An 11,109-nucleotide genomic window follows, 5' to 3' on the forward strand; every position below is an offset into this window, starting at 1 on the left:
GCTGAGAACGTAGCCCAGTCATCGAATGCTGTTCGCTAACTGGGCTGAACGAAAAATAACGAGGGGACTACCGATGCATAATATTTATTTGATGAAATATAAAAATAAAAGTTACTCAAATTTGTTTACAATGATTACTTTTCATATTTCTTTAATTGTGACTTGAAATTACATAAATGTTTGAAAAAAGTTTTTTTATTTGTTGACCATGATTTTTGCATCCAATAACCCCTCGGTGATTTCGGTTTGTTTTGGTTTTTTGACATTTGTCTGCTTTTTTTCTGCTTTTTAACTGGGCTACGGCCCAGTTATCGAGCGCCCAGTTAAAAAGCAGCCCAGTTAAACAACGCCCAGTTACCGAACAACTACTGTATTCTTTTGACTAAATTTCCACCTCGGCAAAACAACCTTCGGCGAATTGCCCAACCCCCTTCTGAAATGACGTTCCTCTCTCATCCCACGATCCTCTAGGCAAACACGGTGGCCGCACCGTCGACTGGATGGACTCGACCGGCCGGGAGCTGTCCCTCTGGCAGAACATGATCAACAGACCAAACTTTTGGGTGGAAGGCGCCCTCGTCCTGCGGCCCTCGCTCGACAACGCCAAGTTCACGTCATAATTTTGCGAATCCCCCGTAGAACCACAACTGTCGGGGGAAGTCATGTAGTAGTGGACTTCCCCCCCAAACAATCTCTCCCCCTCCATCCCCCTGTTTAGGAATATTTAGATCAGAATTGAAGTTCGAAGATATATACATTCCAAACCTTTGTGATGTGTTGCTTTACAACAACCTAATCATAGTTCGTAATCCAGTATTTTTAAGAAGTGTGACGAGAGAGAAAAAAAAGAAGCATTTTTCGACAAAATACCTAACCTTATGAACGACAATGATGCTTAATGATGATCGGTGTTCAGATAAGACGAAGTACTATTGGAAGTATACCTTTTTACGGTTGAGTAAGTTTTTTATATCCTTTTATTTTTTCGACACTATATCGAGGAGGACGTTTGTCTCGGGTTAGAAAGCGCGCGAGAGAGAGAGAGAGAAAGAGTAAAAAGAGAGATGAGAGGATAGGAACACAAAACTACTCTTTTTGTGTGTGTAAATATGATAGCTATACACATTGCTGACAAAAGGAAAACAAAATCAAGGACGAAGCATTATTTATCTAAATGAGAATGAAAAACTAAAGCAAAGAGATTCTTCTTTTCCCTCCATTTACTCTAATAGATGTTGATAGACTATTTAAATTTTCCATGAAAAATGGTTACCATTTTCCAGTATCTTTACTACGACTCACAAAATCACACAAAACAAACTCACAAATCAAAATAAAGTTGTGAACTTTTTCCTCCCCCGAAAAAAAAACTAACAAATTGTACATATTTCTACACCAGTTTGAAGTTTAAAAATTCCACCCAAAATCTACACTTCCAAGCGCGGCGTGAATCTTTACGCAAATTCCGCCGCGACTGGAAGGCAAATCTAAAAAAACACTGCGTTCAATGCAGAATTGGCAGGCGCGAGGGGGCCGCCTTTTTCGGCGCAAAATTAAACCTACACCCAAAGCGCGAAACTGCTGACATCTAATGACACACCCAAACACTGTCAAACAGTGCGATTTCGTTGCAATACACACACACTTAGACAGAAGAGCGCGCGAGAGATCGCGCGCTGAGAGCGGAGAAAATAGCTGGTTTATTTTTGTTGGGTTTGGAGTTGGAGCTAAATCTATATTGAAGAAACTATATTTACCTTTAAAGTGGGGCAGAGAACGCGGAAACAATTTCAAAGGGAAAGGGATGGACTGAATGAGATTGAGATCGAGCAAAAACTACGATAAAAGATGATTCTAAAACAACACACACACACATTACTAGTTTTGAGTAGATGGAGTAGATTGCGTGCAGAGGATCAAAACACACATACACATTTACATATGTAGAAAATAAATTGTCGGAAAGGAAATAAAAACATGGACACACACACTAAAAAAATAGTTGGTATTTTGTGCGCGGCGAAACGCAGACGATAATGAAGAAGAAGAAGAAGAAAACACAACTCTTATGAATAAAGCTTAACAAGCGAGTAAAACATTTAAAAACAAACAAATATCGTATTGACTTACACATTTGAATTCTGAAAATTACTTTTCCGTAGTGAATTTGAACAGTTTTTGATAATTCATTGAGAAAATAAACATATAAATAACCATTATATTGCGAAAATTAGCAGAAAAAGATACTTTTAGCAGTAGTATTGGTAGTTGTTTACGAACAGAAAAGTAAGTTAAGAAGACAAACAAACACACATACACACTAACACAAAACAAGTCGAGCTCTAGTTTTCGTTCGTTCGAAAGTGTAGAGAGAATACATGCCAAACAGAGTTGATTTTGCAAGCTGCTGTGACTAAGGCTCAAAGAAAACAATTCATGAAAACAAAAAAAACTAGTAAAACATTACGTATAAATTGTACTTGCAGCAGTAGTGAAATTGTAGATAAATTTGTCCACGTTGTTTGGTTCTTCCCTGATTTCACCCCTGTGCGACACCTCATCAAAGCAACCGCGCCAACCGAGCCATACAAAAACAAAAAAATCCGACCGCGCCGCGCGCCGCCTGCTTAGATCTCTTTCCTTTCCGCTCTTTTGATGTTTGTATCCAGTTATTCTTGCAAGATGACGTATATACCGTGTAAACTATTTCTTCATATTACAAAATGAAAGCAAATCTGTTGAATATTATTAATCTACTTAAAGTAAACAAAACAAACAAAAACTCACTTTAGTGATAATCGACACACTTGGGCCAAATTTAAGCTCACTCATTGATGCAGATATCAACACACACAGCAAAAGAAGAAGAAGAAAACAAACTTGATGCGATGATGAGAAAAGAAGTTCGTCTCCAAGCTATGACTCGGATGCTCAATTATATTATTTGTAACGATAGTGACGATTGCATGCAATTCTAACTGAAAACTGAAGCGTTTCTTACTAACTTTGTCTCAACAACAAAAAAAAAAAAAACAAATCTGTGCAATCACAACAAACATGCCAACACACTCGAACAAAACAAAACACTTTATTCTTATGCTAGCTAGAATGGAAAAGCATGTTGTGCGAAGCAAACTTATCAATCATTAAGCTTAAATAATTAAAGAAAAAAAAAGAATATATTCATCTCGACCAACCGACACACACTTACACGAAATCGAAACATGAAAAGAAAAAAACCTAAACGACACCGACACTAAATCATTGAAACAAGAAAAAAACCCCTAGAGAACCATGTCGAAAGAAACAACCTAGCGTTAAAAACCAATAAACTTATTTATGAAAAATCACGTTTTTCCTTCCCCTCGCGAGCATCAACCCCAACTGGACCAAGGGGAAATCTTCCGACCACGTGTTTGGCGCACCACTTTTTAGCTTGTTGTTTTGATACTCCCGCGAGATTGTTGTAGGACCCTTTCCTGAGAAGCGCCAATCAAGAAATAAAAAGCGGAAGTAACCCTTAGTTCCAAAAAAAGTTGATCCTCGCAGCATGTGAGACTTCCTTTCTCGAAACTGAGCTCTAACAATTGGTAGATTGAGCATCCAAACACATACATGCATACGCAATTAAAATTACCACATAATTTAATCAAAGTAGTGCGTTTCAAGTTGCTTCAATTAACCAGATTTACTACAACAACAACAACAAAAACAGCCACATTAAAAACAGTAAAAAAGTTGCATAAAGTTAAATCTTGTTTGAGCTCAACAAGTAGTGGAAAGCGGAAATACCTAACCCCAAAAAACCGTAGAAATTTGTTCAATTTCGAAGGAAGTAACAACAAATCACACAAATCGACGGAAGAAGCTGAAAGTGGAAGGAAAAAGTGGAGCGAAACAACAACAAAAAAAGTTATACACACACACACATAATTTGCAATATACATGAAGAGCAAAACTAAAAACTTGAAACCAACTGCACTTTCATTGTCACCTGTCTGTCTCTCACACTCGCATTCTGTGCCTCCGCCCTCTTGTTTTGTCTTGCTGGCTTGCACTCTGTCTTGGGCTTTTGGCATGTCATTTCCAGATTTTTGCAGTTTTGGTAAGTAAAATGATTTTTTCGTAGGGGTAACTCATGTGGTAATGTTGACTTTTGCAAGCAGTGATAAAACCTCACTTTTCGGCACCCGCAGCAAACGTCAAACCAGTTCAAACTTGCTGACGGATATTTTATCCGAATGAGGTTGTCAAAACGTGAGGTTATGTCGTTGCTTGCGAATTAACATTCAAAGGTGGACACAAGCTGAATGTCACCTATGTAGTAATATATCTTGAGTAATTTTTAATAAATTATTCCCGATGACTTTTGAAGTTTCGTTTCAGATCAGCTCAACCAACAAAACGCACACACACAACCTTCCGTCATCGACTGTTTATATATTGATTGCAATTTTCTTTAACTATTATTTACCTTATTAATCTAACTCTTGATTATCAGACCCCCTACATCGAGATCGAGTTCCGTGACGCACCGAAAAAACGCATCAAGCGGAACCTGTCGCTGGACTGCGAGGAGAACGACAACGAGACCCGGTAAGAGTAAATTTCTCTGTAGTGTTGACTAGATTATCCATACTGTCGATTATCCATTATGAAGTTTTGGATAATCCACATTTCGGTTTTCAAATTATCCGAACTCAATGAAAAATCTTTAAATTCGAAAAACAACTGAATTATCTATTATCTAAACTTCCTAGATAATCCAGTTACTAAACTATCTTATCCCACCCAGCTGCTGCCGGTACCCGCTGACGGTGGACTTTGAAAAGTTCGGCTGGGACTGGATCATCGCGCCGAAGCGGTACGAAGCTTCCTACTGCGCCGGCGAGTGCATGCTGAGCTTCCTGCCCAAGTACGAGCACACCCACGTGATGCAGCTCAGCACGTCGGCCATCCCGTGCTGCTCGCCGAAAAAGATGAGCCCCATCAAGCTGCTGTACTTCGATCTGAGCTACCGCGTGATTTACTCGACCATACCGAACATGATTGTGGAAAAGTGCAGTTGTTCCTAAAAGCAGTCGAAAATTTGGAGAAAAAAAATTTCTTTTCGGTTTAAAGATAGCTAAAGAAAAAAGTGCAAGAATCTATGAGTCTGATTTGGGATCTTACAATTCGAATTACAAGAACTAAATTATGAACTTGCAATTAAAAATCGACGCAACGGGTGATACGCGAAATTCTCGAAACGGAACGGACAATCTGAAATTTTAGGCTTACTCGACTTAACAAAAAAATAAATGAGAAAATTTAAACTATTGGATCGCTTCTAGGATTTTGATTTTGTGATAACTGTTTCTACTAAAAAATGTAACCAAACAATAGATAATACAATGGATACGGTAATTTTGCGTTAAAAAGTAAGAGACAGCAAGCTATAGCGAAAGAGCACAGAAATACAAAACCATGGGGATAGATGGATATTTTAACCAAACATGAATCAGCAGCGCAGGCGATACATAAATTTGGAATTTGTGTGTGTTCAAAATTGTACATAATACGAGCAGTAACATGCGACGAGGCACCAGAAAAGTTTTTCTATAATTTAACTCAAACCATCAGTTAGAAGCTAAGAGTAGAAATTTAAATAGCTAAATAAAGTCTATCCGAACTAAACAAAAAAGGTTGTTTAGTCTTGAAAGAAAGTCCAACTTGTCCACGTTTGTTACTTCCTATCATAAAAGTCTGTATCGAGCACATACAACTTTAAGCACTACACACTACAGTATTCAAGACACGAACCAAATGCCTGGTCCGAGACTCACACCACAGTTGGCGAAACGAGTGATGCGGGAAGATTGCGTTTCAATTCGGGACTTCAAAGGCAAGTAGCCAAGTTCTAATATTATATCAACTCAATCATTCAATTCATTGTAATGACTTACGTTGATGGCTTCGCATTTCGAAGTTCGCGAAGAGGCTTTTGAAATGTAATATAGTATCTTCGTGTTCAGGTTTCGGGTTTTGACTTCAAGCAGAGGCATGCTAAAGGGAAAATAACTGCATACCGCATTGCCTCGTAAAGCTCTCGAGTTGGTATCCGGTAGATGTACAGGTAGCCGTCCACGTTCTGTTGTGGTTTATTAAACATTTTAAAGAACTTCCGCCCGTATACCGTACCTCAAGAGTCTTAAAAAATGCATTCGGCACGCATACTCCACCCGACACAACCTGGTTTATCGCACCTTAGCATGTGTTATTCAAGGCGAGTCCAGTGACCCATACTGGAACCGGGAAAAGAAACCTCACCAGTCGATGGACTAACATCGACAGCCAGATTGTCTGGCGTAAGCTCTTCGCACACCACGCTTGGTACCTACGGGAAGATGCAGAATGGCCTCAGGTCATTTTGATCCAGTGGCTGAAAGTGTCCCACTTTTACACATGGTGTAAATGTGCCCATCAAGTAAGTGAAGAACCGGGAGTTACCGGAACACAAACTCGTGTTCGGCCAATTACCGCCAGAACACCGAGTTGCGCTCGTGTTTTGATTATTGTCTGCTTTCACAATATCCGATAAAGCCGATTAAAGAATCTTTTAGCAAATTGTGTTCTTGGCATCACTGGTTGCAGATATGCTGAAAAAGAGAAATTTTGCAACCCGTCGCTGTAGCTGTCACTCGGGCGCAAGGCCTTTAGATTATAACAGGTATGACAGGTTCACACAAAAAAAAAATCATCTTTATAAATGTTTATTATAGAGTTATCTACGTGCGCATGTATTGCGTGTACGTACACGAAAAAGATTGAGGTTAAATTTTGTACCCGTCAGCAAAATCGAATCAAGAAAATTTGTTTTCGTGTTTTTTTTTTATTTTCTTACATCAAATTCGAATTCTGTAACCCTATTTTAGTCAAATTTGAATGGTTGATTGCCTCTAAAATTAAAAAAATGCATTTTTTTATACTGCGCCATTTTGGCCGCCATCTTGGATTTAAAAATTCTAATAGTAGTTTATGAAACAAGTTGCAAAAAGAGAATTTTTTCAGCACGAGTCGTACATTTATCCAACGAAGTTCACCGAGTTGGATAAATTCGACGAGTGCTGAAAAAATCAAGTTTTGCAACTAGTTGCATACAACATTTTTTGCAATTCCAAAAAACACCCATTGAGTGAAATTTTAAGTCAAATTTTAATGTATTTGTCAATAGTTCGTTTAAATCAAAACAATGTTGAAAAGTGTTACTTTTCGAAACAAGTGCTGAAAAGTTGAACTTTTCAGCACCCATTTCAGTGCGTAAAAGTAGAACTTTTCAGCATTTATTTTGAAAAGTGTTTCTATTCGATTCTGTTATTTTTGGTACAGAAAAGTAGGCTATTTCGTCGTTCAAGAATGACAGGAAAAGTAAGTAGTTTCACGACGGAATTGCAAAAATCACTTTAGAGTAGTTTAAGGGTCATAGCTCAACAATCAAAAACAAGACAACAAACAAAAAAAATCGTGATTCGATTATCCGAAGTGAAATTTAGCCAGCAAGGTAAAATAATGTTTCATTTAGTAGTTTAATTTCGGGGATTTGCATAATTGAAATAAACATTCCAACTCCAAGGGAAACTTACTTTAAACATATATGGAGAATTTCCCTTATCCCCTTAATAAAGTGGAGCATCAACGCTTCCCGTCTTCCAAATTCCCATTTCTTGCCCTCTGGTATTCGTTGGAGAAGGTAGCGGCCGGCAATGGTGATGGCGATAATATTCTGGTTCTGGTAGAATTGATTCTATTCCTACTATTCCTACTCCAAGCAAATTCCTTGGGTTCAGATAGTCATGACATAAACATGACGAAATCCAAGAGAAGCGAATTGAATTTTCTTACGCTTGTCCAAGCGTTTGTTTGTCTTATTATACAGATTAAAATAATCATAATAACCTAAAACTTTGCACATATTTTTTTAAATTGAATATTCAAATCATCTCCATTCAAACTCCACTTCTCGACGACCTTCCTGACAACGCTAATGGAATGCCTCACCTCTCTACGCAGAAGGAGATCGAAATGGCACGCGAGCAATTATTGTGTCGCAGTCGTCGTCATCATATCTATACACTTAACTCTCGATCTTTCCACCAAAACGGAAGCAATCGCACCAATTATAAGCTAGAGCGCACACAACGCAACTCAGAACGCACCCCTTCTGAAGGTTGCCTTTTAACGACTGAATCTAATTTGAGTCTATTTTGTTTCTTCCATTCACAGAGGAAGCCTCGGGCACGCTCGAAGCCGGCAGTTCTCCGGTAATCGACGCCGGTGACCGAAATGGAGCCACCGGAGGCAGCAACCAGGAGCTATCCACGGCGGCAGCGGCCGCTGTGAAAGGCGGATCTTCTGGCACCGGAACCGGTCCCCATCGGAGCGTGGCCACGAGTCCGATCGGATCGGTCGGCTCGGAACACTGGCCGTCGCAGTCCGACGAGGACATTGACCGGCTAGTGGCGCTGCACCAGAACCGCGCTTCGCTCAGCTCCCTCGGACTGCGGTCCGACTCGATGGCCTCGGTTTACTCGGGGGCGGGTGAAGGCCGGTACGGTACTGTTACGGTTCGCGGACAGATCGAATTCGGTATGCAGTACAACTACAAGCAGAGCGCGCTGGAGATCCACGTGAAGCAGTGTCGGGATTTGGCCGCGGTCGACGCCAAGCGGAACCGGAGCGATCCGTACGTTAAGGTGGGTCTAAAATCTGCTATCTCTTAGAGATGGTTTCTTCTAATAATGATTCTCCAACAGGTTTACCTGCTGCCGGACAAGTCCAAGGGCGGCAAGCGCAAGACCAAAGTGAAGAAGCACACGCTCAATCCGGTGTTTGACGAGGTACTGCGGTTCCACATCTCGCTGGCCGGGCTGCAGTCGCGCACGGTTTGGATGACGGTGTGGCACTCGGACATGTTCGGCCGGAACGACTTCCTCGGCGAGGTGATGATGGGCCTGCAGGACAAGATGTTTGACAACCCGGCGCCGCAGTGGTACCAGCTGCAGGAGAGGGTGAGTTGAAATCTACGCTTGATGCTCTACAATTATTCAAATTGATTATCCCTTTAGAGTGAACCCTTCGAGGATCTGTCCGCGTACAAGGGCGACATCATCGTCGGACTCAAGTACATCCCGCCAGAGTCGGACGGCGGAACGCCGCAGCACCACGCGTCGTCATCCTCGTCCCACCACAACGGCTCCGGCAGCAGTGGAAGCGGTGGTGGTGGCCCAACGGGCACGCTCAACCTGCGCAAGTTCAGCACCCGATCGATCACGTCCACCTCGTCCAACTCGTCCGGCCAAAGCCGGGGCGCACTGCACGTGCTCGTGAAGGAGGCCAAAAACCTGCAAGCGGTCAAGGCCAACGGAACCTGTGATGCATTTTGTAAGAGGTAAGTCACGTCAAACTTCCATTCAGTACAGATTCAGAAACAACCTTTCCCTCCACGCAGCTACCTTCTGCCGGACAAGAATCGCAGCTCGAAGCAGAAAACGCCGGTCGTGAAGCGGTCCAACTCGCCCGTCTGGAACTACACCTTCATCTACGAGGACATCTCGCTGGCGGAGCTGTCCGAGCGGGGTCTCGAGCTAACGATCTGGGACCACGATCGGCTCGCGAGCAACGAGTTCCTCGGCGGCGTTCGCTTCTCGCTGGGGACGGGTAAGTTTGCATGTGGCACGGCCCTTGGATGGAATCGGGTACATTTACCGTTTTGCAGTTTGGATATTTAGCAAAAATTTGTATTTAGATTTCTAGTGGTTTTAATGTAGATAATTTATTTTTTTAAAGGTGATGATAAATATGTATCAAAAATGATTTCGAAAGCGAATTTAAAATCGCCCTCAATCTTTTTTTTTAATCTTAAAATGTTTGAAAAAGATTCCTTGAAATTTAAACAGTTTTTAATCGACATATTCACCATAAACTTCTCATTTGGACGATTTCAACAGATTTTTGTGTTGGTAGAATTTATTTGGCATAAAATTTAAATACCTTCACCAGGTCCACGCCAGTTCGATTTGAGCGCGTCGAGATTCTTGGAAAATAAAATAAAATCATTAAAATTTTCAAAAATTGGAAATGAAAAAACAAAAATACACAAATTCAAATATTCAAATATTGAAGAATTAAAAATTTGGAGAACTGAGAAAAAACTGAATTTAATAATATAAAAATCAAAAACTAAAAAAAAAATTCTTTTTTCTTAAATTTTATAAATTACTAGATTAAAAAAAATAAATTCTAAAATTTTAAATCCCTAAATTCTTAAATTATTACATTCTGAAATTATAAAAAAAATAATATTGTTATTGCCGCCAGATAATCAGACATCAGTCGTATTTTAGGTTAGAAACAAATTCCTTGATTATTGATTTTTTTAAATCATAATTTCTTAAAAAATATCAGTTGTAGCATAATTATATATTAAATTTTTTGATGTTCTGAACTTTCTGAGTGTAAATTTTAATTTTTATTTTGAATTTTTGAGTTTTTTAAATCTGTAAATTTTTCATAATATTTCAACTTAAGATTTTTTTTATTTGTTTTTTTTATTTCATTTTCAAATTTTGAAGTTTTTAATTTGTTCAATATTTTTCGTATTTTCAAAGCTTTGAATTTTTTTTATTTTGATTTTTTTTAACTTTTATACGTTTGTTATTTCAAGCTTAAAAATTTAAGTTTATTTTTATTTCTCAATTTTAACCTAATTTAGGAATTTCTATTTCATAATTTTAAAGATTTTAGATTTTTGAATTTTTCTGCCGGACAGTTCAATGACATTTGTTAGGCTTTTTTTCGTTATTATAAGGCAATTCAGTATTTCACAAAAGTTTTATTTTTGACATTAAATATCTTACTAATAGTTCCCGAGGCATCGCGAGTTGAAAATTGAATGCAAATTAGATTATACTGAGAATAACTCTATTTTTACAATATAATAACTTCAAAAGGCAAAAAATTAAAATTGTTGGGAATATTCCAAGCTCTTCAAAAAAAAAGGTTAATTGTTTGCTTATTTTTTTATAATAATTTTAAATTGCATAAACATAAAAAATATCTTCAAATCTTGAA

General features: G+C 39.1%; 1 protein-coding gene across 7 annotated transcripts in view; it reads left to right on the forward strand.

Moving 5' to 3' along the window:
* The window catches only part of LOC6032095, a 148,510-nt gene that overhangs the window by 133,808 nt on the left and 3,593 nt on the right, over positions 1 to 11,109 (forward strand). For 6 of the 7 annotated variants that reach the window (XM_038250268.1, XM_038250289.1, XM_038250279.1 and 3 more), the window contains 4 exons: positions 8,263 to 8,732; positions 8,793 to 9,047; positions 9,105 to 9,427; positions 9,488 to 9,696. In XM_038250268.1, the coding sequence (XP_038106196.1) occupies positions 8,263 to 8,732; positions 8,793 to 9,047; positions 9,105 to 9,427; positions 9,488 to 9,696 (1,257 nt within the window). Of the gene's footprint in view, positions 1 to 471; positions 3,348 to 8,262; positions 8,733 to 8,792; positions 9,048 to 9,104; positions 9,428 to 9,487; positions 9,697 to 11,109 lie in introns of those variants that run through there. The other variant, XM_038250273.1, reaches the window with a different exon arrangement.

This window comes from Culex quinquefasciatus, chromosome 1, assembly GCF_015732765.1.
Source record: "Culex quinquefasciatus strain JHB chromosome 1, VPISU_Cqui_1.0_pri_paternal, whole genome shotgun sequence".
Taxonomy (NCBI): domain Eukaryota; kingdom Metazoa; phylum Arthropoda; class Insecta; order Diptera; family Culicidae; genus Culex; species Culex quinquefasciatus.